The sequence below is a fragment of the Danio rerio genome, chromosome 14 (genome assembly GCF_049306965.1).
Source record: "Danio rerio strain Tuebingen ecotype United States chromosome 14, GRCz12tu, whole genome shotgun sequence".
In the NCBI taxonomy this organism is placed as follows: Eukaryota; Metazoa; Chordata; class Actinopteri; order Cypriniformes; family Danionidae; genus Danio; species Danio rerio.
In genome coordinates, this window is record NC_133189.1 from 51,888,530 (window position 1) to 51,910,000 (window position 21,471).

At 31.0% G+C, this 21,471-nt stretch overlaps 1 protein-coding gene across 4 annotated transcripts in view; it reads right to left on the reverse strand.

Moving 5' to 3' along the window:
* The window catches only part of fstl5 (follistatin-like 5), a 389,212-nt gene that overhangs the window by 241,049 nt on the left and 126,692 nt on the right, over window positions 1-21,471 (reverse strand). For all 4 annotated transcript variants that reach the window (XM_073921519.1, XM_073921520.1, XM_073921521.1 and 1 more), the window contains one exon: window positions 5,567-5,597. In XM_073921519.1, coding sequence (XP_073777620.1) covers window positions 5,567-5,597 — 31 coding nt within the window. The remainder of the gene's footprint in view (window positions 1-5,566; window positions 5,598-21,471) is intronic.

Sequence of the window (21,471 nt, forward strand, 5' to 3'; positions counted from 1 at the left end):
TCTGGCGAAATAGCGAGCTGTCAAAGACGGCATTACTCTGCCTTTCAGCATGAGACCTCCAAGTTTAGCGTGTTTCCTCATTAAACGCAACGAAAGTGTATGCTTCACGTTGTTGTGTCAGAATCCTTGTGAAATACAGTAATACTTTAGAACGTTTAGTTTAAGCAAATTTGATGAACGCGATTATGCGTGTTGAATCTGAGGGGAGTCGCTCCAGTATGGAAGGCCATTGGGGCCAAAATGTCTGCAGCTCGTTGTGTGTATGTTTGTGTGTGTGTGTGTGTGTCTGTGTCAGGCCTGTTGAGGGGTGTCAGGGGTGGAGTGAGCGACGTATCTAAGTAGGGGCGTGTGCGTGCGAGACGTACCTGAAGGACGTGAGGGTGAGTTGCGCGCGACATAGGCTACCTGAAGTGCTAGAAAGGATGCCGGGGAGAGGGGTGTGCAATGTATTTAACAACCGGTTTGCGAGAAATTATCATTTATTGATCAACAAAATTAATTAGGTTAATTAAGCAGGTCATTGTTTAACAATAAATGTACATCTGTATTGCTAATAATATTGACTTTAAAATGTTAAACTGCTTTTATTCTAGCCCAAATAAGACAAATAAGAAAAGTTTAGAAGAAAACATATTATAGGAAAAACTGTGAGAAATCCTTTTCTCTATTAAATATCATTTGGAAAATAAAAAAATATATAAATAAAAAAAGTCACAGGAGAGCTCATAATTTTGACTTAAACTAAATATGAGCATGCTAAGAGCTCTACTAGCAAAGCCTGTCATGTTCGTATTCCAAAAAAATATAAGGTCTTTGTCTTTGAAAGCTTTTGTGTAGAAATACAGAGCTTGCCTGCATGCTATGAGTAATAGTCTTGAGTGGCTGGTGGTCCGAATACATTACTTCCAATTTTCATACTATTACACAAAAAGCTATTCTTCAGTCCAAAAAAAAAGAAACATGTGATTTGGCCCTCAGTTTGTGAGATGTTTTGTGTTCGACTTGTGTAGTGCAACTGTGAATATGCCAGCCACTTCATTTAAGACTCCAATTACAGGGCATTCTGCTATCCGCTTCTGCATGCTGTCTTAGCTTTTCTCTTTTCCAAAACTCTGACAGCCAGTTTCAGCTGGCTTCACACTCTTTCCTGCTACATTTCATGTACTGCTGTCTGCACATCCAGTTCACAAATCAGCCAACATTTTCAGTGTCACAGATTAAGCGCTTTGCATTGACTGTACTGAATGCATTGGCTAGCTTAATGCGCTGTACTTCAAAAAGTGAAATAATGTTTAAATGGATGAGCTTCATCAAAAGAAATGAATCAGCTTCATCAAGAGCCTTTCCAGGCGGACGCAGGAGGAATCTTCCAAAACCTCCATTAAGGTAATACACCTAAGTCAGAATTTAATCCACTTAAATGTGGAGTAATTAGACTGAATAATTAAAAAGATTAATAAATAATTGGAACAGCCCTTCAAATGTATAATCTTCCAGACTGCATCTTAAGTGGAGTGGAGCCCTTCAAGCGTTTTCTTATTCAGGTAATATGAAAAACAGAAGACTACCTCATGCATTTGCTTAAGGTTTGAAAATGCTAAAGTTTCAAAGAGCACTGCAATTACCTTTGTTTAGTGTACTGAATTTTGCAGAAAATAAGCTGCACTGCCAAAAATAAATAAACAAATATATAAATATATAAATAAAATAAACCAAGATTCATGAGAAAATGTTTTTAAAAAAGGACACAACTTAAAATAAATATCTAAAAATAAAATACATGGTAAAAATATTCAAATAAATAAATAAATGGTAACAATATAAATAAGTATACAATAAAGTGAGAAGGAAATATTATAATGCATAGAAATATATAAAGTACAAATTTCCTTCTATGCCTGTTTAAAATGTTCATTTATCATAGATGAAAATTAAAACTTAAAAAAAAATGCATATATCTGTATTTTGTATATATATTTTAAGGCAATAACATTAAGTGCTTCTGTTACAGACAGCAACTAAGACAGCTCATAAATATCTAAATAAAAAAAAATAAAAATAAATCCATGAATACATAATAAAATAAAGGCATAAATAAATAAATCAAAATAAAAACAAAATGAAAAAAAATATCCAAATAAATGCATAAATAAAAAATAAATAAATAAAAATAAAAGTAAAACAAAACAAAAACTCAAATAAAATAAATGCATAAATAAAAAAATAACAATATAAATGCTTAAATAGATTAATTATTAAATACATTAAAATAAAAAATACATAAACAAATGTTTAAATAAATACATAATACAATAAATCCATGAATAAATGAATAAATAAATAAATAAATAAATAAATAAATAAATAAATAAATAAAATAAGAAATTTAAAAAAAATGAATGCAAAAATAAATATAAATAAAAATACATAAAATAAAGACCTAAAAACTGCATAAATAAATATATACATAATAAAATAAAATCATTAATAAATAAATAAATAAATAAATAAATAAATAAATAAATACATTTAGGAAAATTATAAATAACACAAACTCATAAATAAATGCATTAATATATACTTAATAGAATAAAATAAACACATAAATAAGTAATTAAATACATGGAAAATAAAATAAAATAAATATGTGCATAAATAAATACATAATAAAAACAAAATAAATGCATGAATAAATAAATAAATAAATAAATAAATATGCTGAAATAAAAATTAAATGAAATAAAATAAAACTTAATAAATGTATAAATATATTATTAATATAAATAAAAAACAAATAAAATAAATACCTAATAAAAAATTTAATAAAAATAATTACATAAAATAAATGCATAAATAAAAAAAATACATTGAAATAAAAATAATGAAATAATGAAATAAATTATAATAAATACATAAATAAATTCATATAAACAAACAATAAATAAAATAAATACATAAATAAATAACTAAAATAAATGCAAAATAAAATAAAATGCAACAAATTATAGCACTGTGTTTTAAATTATAATCAATTCAATTTGCCAGTTTACTTCAGTTATACGAACAGATTTGAGGCATGCAGTGTCAATTGACAACTAAAACAATGACTGATCATCTTTTAATCTGTGCATTATCAAAAGCCTGAGAATAACCGCTCAGTTATTTTAGAAGAAAAGGAAACTTAATGTAAAACTATCAACGATAATGCAAAAATGTGCATTAAGAAAGTCAATCTGATGTCTGTGTTGATTTCACATAGCCTCAAACACAAAAGACAAAGACAGAATAGCTGAAGACCCTGTCTTTTATTACAATGCCAACTCAGCGTTGACCTTCGGCAGTAATACAGTCCTCTTCTCTATTAAAGTCTGATTATATTACCGGTATATTACCCTAGCACAAGCCCTTTTGAGCTGACCTGAGATCAGATTTATGCTGGACGTCACCTCACACTGAGACGGAGGAGAGAAATGACATCTCTTTTCACATCTCTGTAGGATCTTGGCATCCTCTGACTAACTCTTGTGCCGTCTTAATTACTGATGACTGCTGGGCAATGGCCAACGCATGATTTACAGCTCGAACTGCAGACTGTTTGCTAGCATGATAATTAATGTGGTTTTATACTGCCTGCTTGAGCACACAATACTGCTGTGTGCAAAACAAACATGCTTTTAGTCCAAACACTGCTGTCATATACTGATGGCTGTCTGAGAAGATAAAAATACACTAGATTGCATTGTATTTAATAGAGACAAAGATTATTCAGTAAGGAACTTGGCATGGATCAATGGTAAAACTTTAGTTTTAGTAACAATTCACACCATTTTTACTGGTTTATTACCTGCCTATTATTATGATGTTAACTGTGTATTAGCACTTATATAAAGTATGATTTTATATTTATATTTATATATCTCCTACCCAATTCTACCCAATACCTAAAGCCAATTACTACCTTACAACTGTTCATTAGCAGGTAATTGTTAGTTTGTTGGGCTTAAATTAGTAAATGGTTTGTTAATGTGAATTGTACTGTATGTTAAAATAAAGTGTGACTGGATTCATAAATAAACTCTATAGTTCAAAATGTCCACAGTCCTCTCAAATCTGCACAAAAGGCCAGTATAATATAATAACAACACATATAGCATATATACAGTCCATTGCCAATAAAAATAAAAAAATAAATGTACTAAATTGTTTTCATGTACACTTATGCCAAAGATTTCCTTCATTTTTTTTCCAAATACATTTTTGTCTTAAGCATTTAAACACGTTTTTTTTTTATAAAAAAATTAAAATATATTATATATACATAAAATATATATTTAAAATTAAATAATAAATAAAAAATAAAATAAAATAAATAATATATATTTTGAATAAAATATTTTAAAATAATTTTAATAATAAATTTAATAAATTTAATAAAATAAAAATATATATAATAAAATACAAAATATAAAACAAAATAAAAATATAATAAAATAAATAATATAATATATTTGAAAATAAAAATAATTATACAAAATGATTACATAAATAAATTATATAAAATAAATTATACATTCAAAATGAAATGATAAATTAAAAAGAAAAATATTGCATTCAGTAAAATATACACATTTGAATAAAATTAAATATAATACAATACACAATAAAATAAAATAATTATACCACTTAATTGTATATTTAAACTATAAAAAACAAATGATGCATTCAAAATAAATGATAAATTAAAAAATATATAATAATAACTCGGAATAATAAACTCGGAATTGCTAAAAAAGTGAATTGTGAGATGGAATAGCAAAAACAGAGAGAATTGCACAATATGAATTTAGAATTGCAAGTAAAAGTGTGAGCTTGTGAAATTGTTTAGTTTGTGAGAGTAACATAGAATTGCAATATAAGTTGCTAAAAAGTGATAATTGTGAGTGAAATAGTTCTTAATGTGATAACTGCAAAAAAAAAGAGCAAAATGGCAAAAACTATTATTTGTGAGAGATACATTTACAATATCAAAAAGTGAGAACTGTGACATACTGTACAAACTCAGAATTGTGAAAGTAAAGTGAGAATGAGAGATTAATTTTTAAAATAGCAGAAACTGTGAAAACCCCAAGATATGAACTCAGAATTGTGGGATTTAAATTCAGAATAGCAATCCAAATTTAGACTTGTGTAATATAAACTCAGATTATGACACAAAGTTTCATATTTTTAATTTACAATTGTAAGAATTGTAAAACAAACTCAAATTATAAATGCATATTATAAGATGTGAACATGACACTGCCGGACATTAATTAATTTTAACACATTAATATTAATTACATTAATATTAACTTTTTACTTTTATATCTTACAATTTTTAATTCATGTCACAAATCCAATGTTTTTTTTTTCTCAAAATTGCTAATCTAAATAAATACAAACTCACTAATGTGAGATTAAAATTGATAATGCATTATTTTATTTGAGCCAGTGCAAAAAACAACTTTAACAAAGCTCCTTTTAAAGGTTAAAAAGGGAAGGACAGAAAAACAGAAAATGTACATACCTTTCATCCGTAAACTCTCTGAGATCCCATCCTGCCGGAACAAGAGAGAGAAAGAGAGAAAAAATAACAATACTTACAAAACATTCAGTATAGTCAGACATCACACACTGGATATTGCACATCTGATTCTGGGTTAAACATTTTTTAAACTGTCTTTACTAAACTTTTCTTAACTCTTTTCTTAAGGATATTTTATACCTTTCTTATGTCACAGTGCCTCAGCAAAGTCTCAATATTACTAGAAAATGTACGTGGCGGAATAATTTGTCGGACTGAGTTAAAGGATTCATCCATTCAGAGCAGCTGGGGTACAGCAGTCTCTCAGCGAGTCTATTTCTAAAGGATAAAGGATGCCATATTCCACCGTTAAAGAGACAAATGGGAAATGTTAATGTTAGCTGTCATTTTGCTACTAAGGAAGATGTATAACTGTACCACTGGATGAAAAATAAACGCAAAAGTGGAACAAAATATTAAACCAGGAGCTAAAGTTGGTCATATTTTACTCAAGTCATCCTGATTTAAAAGATTACACAATTATTTCCATTTGCTATTTTTATGTAACTAAAGTTGATGTGAAATATTTAGGGCTGCAGTAAGACCTGGCGCTTTTCCTAAGAAAACATTTGTGAGAGAATGAAAGGTTTCATAGGAAAATGGTAGTTTTGTAAAAGATTTCAAAATGTTTTGAGAATAAACACACTGTTTCTAATAAAATGCTAAACTTTTGTGAGCGAACAATACTCTTGAATACAAATCATTTACAATACAAAGTTTCTTAAGGGAATGCAATTGTTTCTTTAAAATAAAGCTTTTTTTGTGCAAAATAATGCATATTCTTGGGAAAATGTAATAACTGTGCAAGACTGCTGATATTTTGTGACAGAACAGAGGGTTTTTGGAGGGAAAAGCAGAACCTTTGAAAGAGAATGCATTACTTTTGCTAAAGAATGCAAATTATATATATTTTTCAGGAGAATGCAATAGCTTCGTTAAAGTAGTTGTGGTTGTGGAAGTGTAAAAGGTTTTTGGGTGAATACAATTATTTTGTGAGAGAATGCAACATTTAATAATAATAATAATAATAATAATAATAATAATAATAATAATAATAATAATAATAATAATAATAATAATAATAATAATAATCTAACATTTATCAGGCATTTTTGTTTGGAGTTTGCATGTTCTCTCCATGTTGGTGTGGGTTTCCTCTGGGTGCTCCAGCTTCCCCCACTGTCCAAAAGCATGCACTATAGGTGAATTGGGCAAGCTAAATTGGCTGGTGTGTGTGTGTGTGTATGGGTGTTTCCCAGTGATGGAATGCAGCTTGAAGCGCATCCGCTGTGTAAAACATACGCTGCAAGTTGGCAGTTCATTCTGCTGTGGCGACCCTTGATTAATAAAGGGACTAGCTGAAAATAAAATTAATAAATAAATGTGTGTATATATATATATATATATATATATATATATATATATATATATATATATATATATATATATATATATATAAAAATATATATATATATATATATATATATATATATATATATATATATATATATATATATATATATATATATATATATATATATATATATATATATATATAAATATATATATATATATATATATATATATATATATATATATTTTTTTTTATATTGTGTATGTAATATTGAAATATTGATATCACATATATTTGAAAGCAAAATGATTAGCTGTAGCCTATTTTTGTTTTCTAAATATTTACATGTTTTTTTTTTTTTTACAATATAACTTGCAAAAGACTATTTTATCAGCAAATAAAATATATGTTATGATCATACTAAAAAAAATCACAAGTTATACATTTAGACGTTTAACTACTTTATACATTTAGACTTTGATTCTGATTGGCTGTAGTCATTTTCCTCTTTCCTGTCTTCCAGCATTTGTATTTATTTTCAGCTCTAGGTTAAGCTAACAGCACTTAATGGAGAGGCGGGAATGGAGATAGTAACGGTGCCATCTGATTGATCAGATTTGGATAAACAACCTCTGTACTGCACAGAACATAAACGCTTAGCACATAAAATGAATTCATTGTACTTCCCTGCTATATGGATATAGCATATATTATTATATTACTATTTTGACAATGTGCCCTAATAGACACTCCCCAGCCACTTTATTAGGTACACCTGTCTATCTGCTCGTTAATGCAAATTTCTAATTGTCCATCACATGGCAGCAACTCAATGCATTTAGGCATGTAGACATGATCAAGACGATCTGCTGCAGTTCAAACTGAGCATCAGAATGGGGAAGAAAGGGGATTTAGGTGACTTTGAATGTGAAATGGTTGTTGGTGCCAGACGGGCTGGTCCTAGTATTTCAGAAACTGCTGATCTACAGGGATTTTCAAGCGCAACCATCTCTAGGGTTTACAGAAAATGGTAGGAAAATATCCAGTGAGCGGCAGTTCTGTGGGCACAAATGCCAGAGGCCAGAGGAGAACGGCCAGACTGGTTCAAGCTGTAACAGTAACTCAAATAACCACTCGTTACAAACAAGGTGGTGGATGGGTTACAGCAGCAGAAGACTCAAAAGAAAACAACAACAAAGTCAACAACATGATCCATGTATTTATCCTGCCTTGTTTCAATGGCTCAGGTTGATATTGGTGGTGGTGTAATGGTGTGGGGGATATTATCTTGACACTATTTGGGCCTAATAATACCAATTGAGCATCGTGTCTACACCACAGCCTACCTGAGTATTGTTGCTGACCATGTCCATCCCTTTATGACCACGGTGTACCCATTTTCTGATAACTACTTCCAGCAGGATAACACGCCATGTCATAAAGCGTGAATCATCTCAGACTGGATTCTTAAACATTATAATGAGTTCACTGTACTCAATTGGCTTCCAGTCACCAGACCTTAATCCAATAGAGCAACTTTGGGATGTGGTAGAACAGTAGATTTGCATTATGCATGTGCAGCCGACAAATCTGCAGCAACTGCGTGATGCTATCATGTCAATATGGATCAAAATCTCTAAGGAATATTTCCAGTACCTTGTTGAATTCATGCCATGAAGGATTAAGGCAGTTCTGAATGCAAAATGAGGTCCAACCCGATATCAGTAAGGTGTACCTAATAAAGTGGCCAATATATATATTATAATCTTTTGATTGGATACCGTACAAGCCACTACTATTTATTGACTTGCCTACACTGTATGCTGGGTGCCACACATTTCCTTCCTGTTGTCCCAACACAAATCGATTAGGTGAACTTAACTGTTTTTACAAATATTAGTGAATTGAAGGTAAACAATGAAGCTATATTTTTGGAATGGTCTGAGACTTTTGAATGCATATTTTACCACAATTTTATATTGGGTTATGTTATGTTGGAAGAGTAATAGATTAAAACACATTTGATGTCACCCTACAACACTGTAAAAAATGGCTGTGATTTCAACGGTAAAAAACTGTAAAAATGCTACAGTGCAATTCCGTAACCTGGTTAACGGTATATTTCCTTAATATATACGCCGAATAACCGTAAATTGACTTTCCCAGAATTCCCTGTATGGAACATCACTTTTTATGCATTTGGTTGACATTAATAAGGATCTTTTTAGTTGTTTCCTCATCAGTTATGTAAATTAGAGATTTAAATTACATCTGATGTTGATAAACAATGTTTACTTCATGACTTTAATTTTATGCGTGTTACCATACTGGTGTTTAGTAGCTTTGTGAATGACACTGAGCACCTTCTATATGCTGATACTCTTTTCTGCTTGTGGGAAAAGTTGATTGTGATGAGCATTGGCTCATCATGTAACTTCCTCATCACCACCTGCATGTGGGTGTGCTAACTTGTCTAACTGTGTAACAAAAGATGTGTAGATGTTAATCATTCAAAATACAGACATATTACCTCGATAAATTAATAAAATACGGTAATTTACCATAAAAATGAAAAATCACTTTTATGGTTTTTACCGTGTTTTTAACGGTAAAGTACTAGCAACCACAGCTGGCGTTTTTTTTTTTACCGTAAATTTTACGGATTTATTTTTTACAGTGAACCTGTAGGACCTTTTAAGGTTACATTTTTAAACCGTAATATTGTAGTCTAAATCTAAAGCAATGATATTTAACTGTATATAATTTAAAGGCTGAAATGTTTGATTTTCTATATATGGTGAGGGATTTTTGATAGATATTACTGAGCAACAGTTATTAATATGCAACAAGGATACTTATCAGAGTTGTAAAGCATACTTTGCTACAGCAATCCACATGTAAAATTTTGTTTAGATGTTTTTTAGAGGCTAAATTCAAATTAAATACCACCAAACTTCTAATACTACTTTAGAATTGTATGTTTACTTTACAAATTTTGTCAAAAAATACAGGTAATATTCCTCAAAACATAGGGGGTGACCTTGTGTGGTCATTAATGTTAATTGAATGTCATCTGGTGGTCATGTTTGCTACTGCGGCCAAAGACTGAGAAGTTTTATTTAAAGTTTTCGTTTCAATCTGACATCTAATGTCGTTAAAATCTGACCAGGTTTAAATCTTTGCACCAAAGCAATAAAGATTGACATTCGTTTAAGTTAAACGTAGGTTTTTCATGTCTATGTTCAAAAAGTTGGTGACAGTTAAGGGGTTAATGTTAATTTAGTATGAAGAAGCAGCAAAAAAAAAATCTTTATTTAAGTGTTAACAAGCTAGTTAAGATTTTAAACTGCACTTAAAGTAAAATAATAACTTTGCCTTTAACAAAATGTGTCTTCAACTGTACCAAACTGCTGCTTTGCATTTGAAAGGAATTATAGTGAGTATATGGAAACATATTGTGTCTATAGACAACATTTGGTTGTAAAGTAATGCAGCAAATATACCAGTAATTGGTTCCAGTATATATAGATCAACGGGATCATATGGATACACAGTGATTATTTATATCTGACGAATAATTGGTGAGGAAATTCTAGCGATTACTATAAGGCAGACAATGACAAGCTTTCCGTTTTCGAAGGATTTTAGAGCCATTTGTCGAAATCTATCCAAGAGCAAACTTGCCGCAAGCCTCTTCCCATTCCTGTGCCAGATACAGCACTTTCATAACCTGAACATAAACACCTTCAATTATGCACTTACAGTGTATTACTCATAGCCTGTGTACAGGAATGGTGTCTCTGTCACCTTTTAAATTGTTTTTTTTTCTCTCATACATTTTCCTCACGTCTTTCTTCCTTTGACCTTGCAGTTCTTATTTAAGAAATAAGTATGCAGTGGTTATTTCTTGATTCAGCGTACCGAGAAAGAAGTATAATTGCCCTGAACTGTTATTCATTTCAGGATATCTTAAAGTCACATTCCAGCAGCCGTCGAGAGCAACAGCTCATTCATTCTGCAGTGACGCTCTGAAGACTTTTGAAGCTCGCTGAATAGATTAACTTCCCGGAATCAATTTGACATCAATTATACAACTGAACTAGAGGAATTAAATCATGGCTATATAATAAGATCATAAGAGATCCCGCCTTCTTGTCACTCAAATATCTAGACTGTAAAAAGTATATCTGTTAATTAACAGTTTCTTTATTTTGTGATTCACAAATGTTTCTGTTTTAATACGGTTGTGAATTGTATTTTATGATGTTGATCTCGGCGCTGCTGACTTTTGATGTTGGAAATTCAGTTTAAAGTGACTTTTATTGACATTTTCGTGGATTAAAATAATATAATAGATAAGAAATAATGAATAGAGATTTAAAATAACAGAAAATGTACAGGCAGTTTATTACACGATTTTTGCAGTGTAATATACAACCCTAACACAGTACTTTAAACTATTAAAAATGTTTAAAAAAATGCCACTTTTTAACTGTTCATGGTTAAAAAATGCTGAAGTTCAGATTTTTCAAGTGGAGTCATTCGCGCCGCCTCATTCGTGTGTATTGTGATGCACGGTGTCTATTTGCGTCTCTGCATTGACTTAACATGTAAATTACTCGCACTTGATGATTTTTCTGCATCTGGTGTGAACGCAGCATGAAAGAATGCAATTGTTTTGTGACAAAATGAAAGAAAAGTCAGGGAAATACAATGCTTTTGGAAGAGAAAACAAGTTTCTTAACAGAATTCAGAGTATCTCAGGAAAACACAAAACTTTTGTGACCGAACGCAGGGCTTTTGACAGAATTTGCATTTGTGTGTGTGTGTGTGTGTGTGTGAGAATGCAAATGTTATTGCAGAATAGTTTATTGAAAGGACACTTGTGTTTGTAGTGTGCAAATATTCTCTGAATGCATTAATTTTGTGAAAAAAAAATATATATATATATTTCCCCAGGTGGCACGTGTCTCACTAATCTATAATATAGGGGTTAGCACTTTCGCCTCACAGCAAGAAGGTCACTGGTTTGAGTCCCGGCTGGGTTAGTTGGAATTTCTGTGTGGAGTTTGCATGTTCTCACGGTTCAGCACACTAATTGGATGAACTGAAGTGACTGTAGTGCATAAGTAAATTAGTCTGTAAGGGTGTTTCCCAGTACTGGGTTGCAGCTGGAAGGGCATCAACTGCATAAAACATATGCTGGAATAGTTGATGGTTCATTCCGCTGTGGTGACCTCTAAAATAGAGACTAAGGCTAAGGAAAACGAATGAATGAATTTCCCCCACTGAATTTGTACAATCTATGTATTTGTACAATCTATGTTAAATATATATATACATATATATATATATATATATATATATATATATATATATATATATATATATATATATATATACATATATGTACACACACACACATACATATATACATGTATACAGTTAAAGTCAGAATTATTAGCCCCCCTGACTTAATAGCGCCTCTGTATATTTTTTTCCAAATTTCTGTTTAATGGAGGGAAGATTGTTTCAGCACATTTCTAAGCATAATAGTTTTAGAAACCTATTTCTAATAACTGATTTATTTTATCTTTGCCATGATGACAGTAAATAATATTTGACTTGATATTTTTCAAGACACATCTATACAGCTTAAAGTGACATTTAAAGACTTAACTAGGTTAATAAGGTGAACTAGGCAGGTTAGGGTAATTAGGAAAGTTATTGTATAATGATGGTTTGTTCTGTAGAATATCGAAAAAAAAAAATAGCTTAAAGGGGCTAATAATTTTGTCCCAAAATATATTTTTTTTAAAAATGTAACACTGCTTTTATTCTAGCTGAAATAAAACAAATAAGACTTTCTCCAAAAGAAAAAATATTATCAGACATACTGTGAAAATTTCCTTGCTCTGTTAAACATCATTTGGGAAATATTAAAAAAAAAAAAAATCAAAAGGGGGCTAATAATTCTGACTTCAACTGTATCTGTATATATATATATATATATGCATGTCCCTTGGTTTTATAATATTTATACCAAACTTCTACCCCATAATCTGATATTACTTACTGTGTGTTTGGAAAAAGCAGTAGCTCACTCATTCTGCTGTGATGCTCTGCAGACTTTTGTGTCTCTGTGAATAGATTAACTTCCTGGAATCAATTGTACATCAATTATTACGCAACCGAATGACAGCAATGAAATCATGGCTATAATAAGATCATAGAAGACCCCGCCTTCCTGGCATTATCCAACACGTGCTCTGACTGTCACTCAAACATCTGTTTTTTTATCTGATTGGTCTAAATGTTGGGCGGAGTTTAATCTGTGTGGAGGGGTGGGGCTAATATGAATTAAACCTTTGGCTTTGACAGGAGATTGGCAGGACAAAGCTTCATACTATAAGCTGAATTACTCATGATGATTGAAGCAGGCCGAGTTGAGGGAAAGCTAATGGGGTCACCGCTTATCTCTGTGCCCGTGCCAGAAAAAAACAGACTCAACCCTGCACACACCTCCTCCCTCCCGGATTCAAACACATTTCATTTGCCTGAGCAGGCAAACAAAAAAATCTATGGCGTCATGACACTGAAATGACCCACTCGAATGACATAATGTGTAAAAAATTACCACTTTGCACAAATGTAAAGGGCAGGGCCAGACAGAATCTTCAGATATTTTTAGCTATCTGTGTGCAGAATTTTGTTTAAATATTAATAATGATATTAAAATAAAATAAAATAAAATAAAATAAAATAAAATAAAATAAAATATTAAATTAAATTAAATTAAATTAAATTAAATTAAATTAAACTAAATTAAAATAAATTAAATTAAATTAAATTAAATTAAATTAAATTTGCAGATCTAAGGGGGGGTTATTTAAATGATTCTTCAACTTTTATTTAAATTTAAAACGCAAATCCAATTAAAATCACATTTTCAGCAAACAATACAATTGTCTCATTGTTTCTAAAAGAAAAAAAATATTACATCACAAACTGCATTGTAAATAAATCATAGAAGCATTTTGCATATTATTTAATAATATTACTGAAATTACCATAAAAACTAGTGCTGGGAAAAATAATCATGATTAATCTATGATTAATCAAAATAATAGTTTGTTTTGAGTATGTTACACACACACACACACACGTTTGATATATATGCACAAATACATAGAAAACTATTTGTTATATTGATAGTTATATTTATATCTAATTTGTATCACACATATATTAAAATTCTCAAATATATGCATGCCTGTGTGTGTATATATAAACAGTACACACACTGTCAAAGCAAACTTTTATCATTATTACAAACTTGTAATATTATTATTGAAAAAAATAACTATTTAAAGACTAAAAGATCAACAGAATAAACAACATTAATAATAATAATAATAATAATAATAATAATAATAATAATAATATTAACATTACTACTACTACTACTACTACTACTAATAATAATAATGTTTTAGAGAGCAATTGTTTATTTTAAGTTATTATTATTATTATTTTACTACTACTACTACTACTGCTGCTGCTATTGTTGTTGTTGTTTTTGTTATTATTATATTTATTATTATTATTATTATTAACATTATTATAGTAGTAGTTGCTGTTGTTGTCATTAATAATCAATTAATTTATTTCTTTATTATTGATTAATTTATTTATTTATTTATTTTAGATGCAATTCATTTAATAAAAACTGAATAAATGTATACAGTCAAGCTTGAATGTATTTGCACACATTTACATGAGTATATACTGTAAATAGACCTAAAGATGGGATACAGAATCAGATACCGCAGATTGCATGTTACTCTATCATAAGAGATATAATTGCTTTTGGTTTGTGGTATCAAATTCACTCTAATCTGAGGTTAGAGATGGTTTGTTATTTGGATGTAATGGATTTTTCTTACACTGCTTTTAGATAAGGAATTTATTTTTTTTTAAGAATCTGGCAACTCTGACTTTTTAGGAGAGACAATCGAAGGACATTTTCATTAATGATTTGAGGCCTTATTAAACAAGTGCCTACATAAGAGGGTTGCGAGCATTAGCAAACACTTGAGTCGAGTGGGATGTTCAAGGTTACCTTCAGGAAATGAATGGCAGAGTCACTGGGTTAACTATGCACTTCAAGCACATTTGTAACCACAGTGGTAACAGTAATCTGCTACTTGTTTAAGCGGGTCACATTAAGATTGAGCTCCACTTAATTTTCATAGGTGTTTATACATAATAAAGTCACCTGATGCTGATCCTGATGATTTTTTTTTAAATGTCCAAATGCCAAAATATTTATTAGAATATTTATTAACGTTTTTATTGTTGTTTATTTATTTATTTATTTATTTATTTATTTATTTATTTATTTATTTATTTATTTATTTATTTATTTAGTTAGTTAGTTAGTTAGTTAGTTGGTTAGTTAGTAGGTTAGTTAGTTAGGTTGTTGTTGTTGTTGTTGTTGTAATCATATTATTTATTACTATTATTATTATTATTATTATTATTATTAATTTAATCATTTTATTTATTACTATTTTATTATTATAATAATTATTATTATTATTAATATTATTATTTATTATTGATTTATTTATTTAGTCATTTTATTTATTATTATTATTATTATTATTAATTTAGTCATATTATTATTATTATTATTATTAATATTATTATTATTATTATTATTATTATTATTATTATTATTATTATTATTATTAATTTAGTCATTTTATGTATTATAATTATTATTATTATTTAGGCATTATTAAGGCAATATTTAGGCATATTTGTTAATGAGAGGTTTATTAATTTATCAGTATTTTTATTTGATTGTGTTGTAAAAAAGTACAATATTTTTATTTAGAAAATAAAAGATAGTAAGATGTGCAACATTTTATTTGTATTATCATTAACAACACATCATGCATAAAATTACTTCCCACACAAGAAATGAGAAAATAAAAATAAACTGCAAAACCCTATCATCTATAAAACACTGCATATTTGCAGTGCCATCTGTAAGATTTTAATGATGATCTATTAATTAACACCAAAACTTGTGCATAAAAGGAATATTTTAATAGCACGCCTGAAAACAATTAATTCTGTCTGAATTATTAACAGATCAGCAACACAGAGAGCTTTTGTGTTTTCTTGTTGTTCTTTCTGTCAGTGTTATGCTTGCGTCATCTTGAACAGTAATTCCCCAATGACTGCTGTTAACTGGTAACCGCTCAGGAGGGAAAGACTCAGGTTTCAGTGTGTTATTGACATTCATATCCCCTTTGGATTTACCAGTAAAACTTAACACACAAGCATTGCACAGTTTGTCTGACAGTTTGTGAAGCAGCAAATGTATTGCAAGTATGACTATTTTTTTTACAAACTATATTTCACAATTATATTATATATATATATATATATATATATATATATATATATATATTTTTTTTTTTTTTTATTATTATTATTATTTATTTATTTTAAAGGTGGTTATTCCAGACAATTCCCAAAGTTCTTTATATAATAAATAAGCTTGACTATTTAAGGAAAGTACTTGATCTTAATAAATTATTTTGTATTTTATTTTTAACCTTATAAATATAGTAAACATAAAGGGCTCTATTTTGACAGTCAGAAAACGAATAGTGCAAGGTGCAAACGCATTCAGGGTGTGTCAAAATCCATATTTGCTAAATTAAGGGTGGGAAAATCCGCTTTACACCGTGGCGCATGGTCTAAAATGGTTGAGTTTATTTTCTTAATGAGTTATAGGTGTGTTTGGAGAATAAACCAATCAGAGTCTCATCTCCCATTCCCTTTAAGAGCCAGTTGCGTCGCACCGTAAGCGCATTTGCTATTTATATGACGTAAAGTAAGTGTAAGTGGAAAAACTGAGCATTTCACTAGCAGACAGTTAACAGTTTTTTTTTTTCTTTTTTTTTTTTTTTTTTACAGAAAACAGTTAAACAGAGCATCTACAGCGCGAGAATGAGAGATAATCGATCTACTTTCACTTTGGCTCTTGTGGATAGGGAAACCTTTACGCACAGACATCAATTAGCCTATAAATAAGTAATTTAGTTAGTTAAGCGCAAATATTCGTTTCAAAACTATTTCTAAATTCAGATGTAATTTCCAGCAAACGAATAAATAAACAATAATAACGAAGTGTGGTCACAAAACCACACTTATATCCTAAAACACATGCTGTGTCCCATATGGTCTAAAACCTGCAGGTGGGCAAAGATTGTTTTTAAACAAACAAATATAAATATGGATATAATCAATAATACTGCTAATAATAATAACATTATACAAAAGCAAATTGTTATGAATGAACTGAAAAAGCCTCCCGAGATGAAGAAGACATAAAAGCAGTGATTTTTCATATTTATGTAGGCTAGAAAATAATAAATTTTGTAATATTTTAATCCTTTATATTTATATCCTATATATATCCTTAATATTTTAATTTTTTTTCATATGTAAAGATATTTGCACATTTCTCTACATCTTGTGTGTATTAAACAGTGTGTAAGCGAGGCGCTGGACTTTAGACCGGGTTTGTTTTGGTCTAATAAAAAATCTATTATAGTTTCACAAAATAGCAACGAGCCAGCAGTGCGCCTCAGAATGCCTTCCTTTTTAGACCAGAATGCCTCTGGGTGCACATATGAGCGCTAATGCATTTGCTATTTAAAGAGCGTGGCGCAACGCCTCAAAACCACTCTTGCGTATCATCTTCTCACAGATATCAAATATTTGCCAAGTAAGAAACAGGAAAAGAAAACTTAAATATGAAATGATAAATATGTAAACACGTTAAAAAATATAAAAATACAGAAATTAATACAAATCTTGTGTAGATATTAAAACTAAGCTTTCATTTCTTGCTAATAATATGAAACAACTGCAACACTGTCATTTTCCCATGAAGCACACATGGCCCACGGCCACTTATTTACATTTCACAGGTATACGCAGAATTTAAATAAGAAATTACGGTACATATTTCATTCCATCTTAACAATATATATCATACCACCCAGTCCTAATTGCAAAGAATGCAAAAAGAAGTGCTTCGAAGGCAATTGATTTGAAGTCAAGCACCAATTAATTAACATGCACATGGAAATACGTCAGTTTCATAGACATTTACAGATGTGGCTACAAAGAATGCGTGAGTGAATGAACGTTATCACGTGTGACACTGCAGTGTTCCACAGTACTACACAGAATGCTTTAACACAATAAAGACATGACCAGCATGGAACAGTTATTTAACATAGTGAGCATACAGTACTGAACTGATAGCAGGGTGGTATTCAACCTTAAAGTGCAAAGGAAATTAAATAGGCTACTCATGATTGTCTCATCAGGATTTTTTATGATGGCCATATCTTTATTTCAGACCTCATGTCTGTCAATTGGCAAACGAACCATGGTTTGCACATCATTATATTTTAAGCCAGGCTCCTAAAAATGTGATGGCACTGGTTAAAGACGGTCCACTCCAAGTTGTTAATATGTTTGTAATTGTAAAGCACATGACTAGACTACATCTTTGCAGAAAATATTCATATAAGAAGGCAAATATTGCACTAATTTTATTAAACGTATTCTACTTCTATATTATTAAACAAGTGTTTTGACAGATGGCTGGGTCCATTGTGTTTACATCTTGTGTCTTGGAAGCATCTTGCATGATTATGAATGAATGAATGAATTAATTAATTAATTAATTAATTAATTAATAAACAAATAAACAAATGTACTGTTTTCTGATAAGTACACTTTCATTGTCTTTTCCACATCCGGGAGAGTTATGGTGAGGAGTAGCTCCAAAGATGAGTACCACCCAGACTGTTGCTCGCCCAGAGTAAAGCATGGGGGTGGAGCAGTGATAGTTTGGGCTACGATATTATGGCATTCCCTAGTCCCAAAACTGATGTTAGATGGGTGCGGACTGGGACAAAAATTCAGCCCTGGCACTGTAGCCACATCAGCCCACATTACCACCCCGACACAACCCACCCATGGACATGGACATTTACTATTTATTTTGGTCTACAGATGGTGAAATAATATGACATTCTTGCCAGATTTTGATTACGTCCGGGTAACCTCGGATTGGGTCGGCCCATCTTGAAATCAGGCGGCCATCACCAATTGGGCCAAATGCATAACATTTATTATTCTTATTTTTTTTATCATCATCATAATATCACATCTAGCAAGGCATAAAAGCTGCCTGCACGTAAGAACAATACATATTAAAAAAAAAAAATGCCATGCTGTTTGCCATGAATCAGGATGATACTAATGCACACATCATGACTGGGGACAGAGTGGTTTGATAAACATGAAAGTGTAGTGGAACATCTCCAATGGCCTGCACAGCCACCAGATCTTAACATTATTGATCCACTTTGAGGTGTTTTGGAGAAGTCAGGTTTTCCTCCACCAGCATTGCGTAGTGAGCTGGCCACTATTCTGCAAGATGAATGGGTCAGACTGGCTCTGGCCACTGTGCAGAACTTGTATCTGCCATTCCCAAGGCAAATTGATGCTGTATTGGCCGCAAAAGGAGGCTCTAAGCCATCCTAATCAATTATTGTAGTCTAAAACCAGGCGTTTCAATTTGTCCATCCTCTGTATATACTGTATAAGAGACAATTTGTCTCATAAACTTGCCCTTTTCCCCATTCCACTGCCTGTATCATATTTTGTATAAATGTAAAAATACACTCAGTAACATATACACTCAATAACAATCAGTATTGGTTATCATCAATAGCATTTTGTTAATCATTTAAATCATTTTTGCCAATTTAATTTAACACACAAAATGGGGTCACCAGTGTGTGTGTTTCGAGTACTGCGGTGTTGTTTATTTGGATATAAAAGGTAAAAGTGTTTCCATGAGCCCCTGTTCTGCCCCTCACTCAGAGATTAATTGATCGCTTATATAAAGTGAACATTTGCTCATGTAGCTGATGAAGAGAGAAGCGTCGAGGGAAGCAGTGAAGCTTGTTAGAGCTGTATTATGCTTCAATTGCTGGAATCTTACTGTGTGCGTCCACAAACTCACTGCAATGGCCAGTCAATAAACATTCAATTACACAATCACACTGTGCTGCTTCATCATGATGTCTGCACAGCCAGAGTTTCCTCCTGCAGATCCAAACCTTCATTACTTTTTAGTATAAATATGTTTATGAATGTACTCTTGTCAAACAGCTGCAGTTTTTCAACCAAGGCTCTTAAAAAAAGAAGTACACCTGGTCGCATTTTTGTAAATATTACATGAGTTTAAAAGTGCAATATCCAACGAGTGGTTCTAAAAAAATTTGCCCTCCCCAATAGATTTCACACTTTTTCCAAATGCTTGTAAGTGCTCTCAAAACAATAAACACAGCAAATTAAACAAACTCCTGCTGCCCTAAACTAATTATTTAAAATGAGCTGAAAAAAAAAAAAAACAATTCTTGACATTTGTTTTGGGGGAACTTAACTGTTTTATTTTCAATCCACCTACATTTGTTAACTTATTTATTTGTGTCAATTTGCACAGTGGGTAGCACGTTTGATTTACAGCAAGAAGGTCGCTGGTTCAAGCCTCAGCTCAGGAGTTTACCTATTCTTCCCATGTTTACATGGGCTTCCTCTCCGGGTGCTCAAGTTTCCCCCACAAGTCCAAAAACATGCAGTCTAGGTGAATTGGGTAAGCTAAATTGTCCGTAGTGTATATATGTGTATGGATGTTTCCCCGTTTTGGTTTGCAGTTGGAAGGGCATCCGCTGCGTAGAACATGTGCTGCACAAGTTGCCGGTTCATTGCGCTGTGACAATCCCAGATTAATAAAGGGACTAAGCCGAAAAGACAATAAATGAATGAATGAATGAATGAATTAAAATTAAAACTGACTACTACATGGATTTCTCCAACCCAAGCTCGTGAGAGACCGCTGTGCACGATTTTTCAAGTCTCGAATGCCTCTCATGAGCGCCGTTCGCGCTCAATCAGCAAAAACTCACAAAAACTCCACAAATACGTATGTCCCAGGACGTATTTCGCGGTCTCCAGAAACGTCCGCATGGCTACGTTTCCAGAATGAGCCTGGGTTGGATTTCTCTTACTTGGGTTATTTTTTAGAATGCAACTCCCACGAATAATGTGGGCCCACTGTATAGAGAAAAAAAAATCTGTAAAATAACATAAAATGTACTGGCAGTTTATTACAAGGTTTTCGTATCGCAATATACAACACCAACACAGACAATATACCACTTTACTATTAAACATTTTCATAAAAGTCACTTTTTCAAACTTTTCAGGGTTAAAAGTTGTTGAAAGAAAGATCAAGATCCCATAATGCAATTCTAAAACATAAATAAACTGTGAAAAAAATATATATATGTATCAAAAAAAATACAGAAAACCGATAATTTAA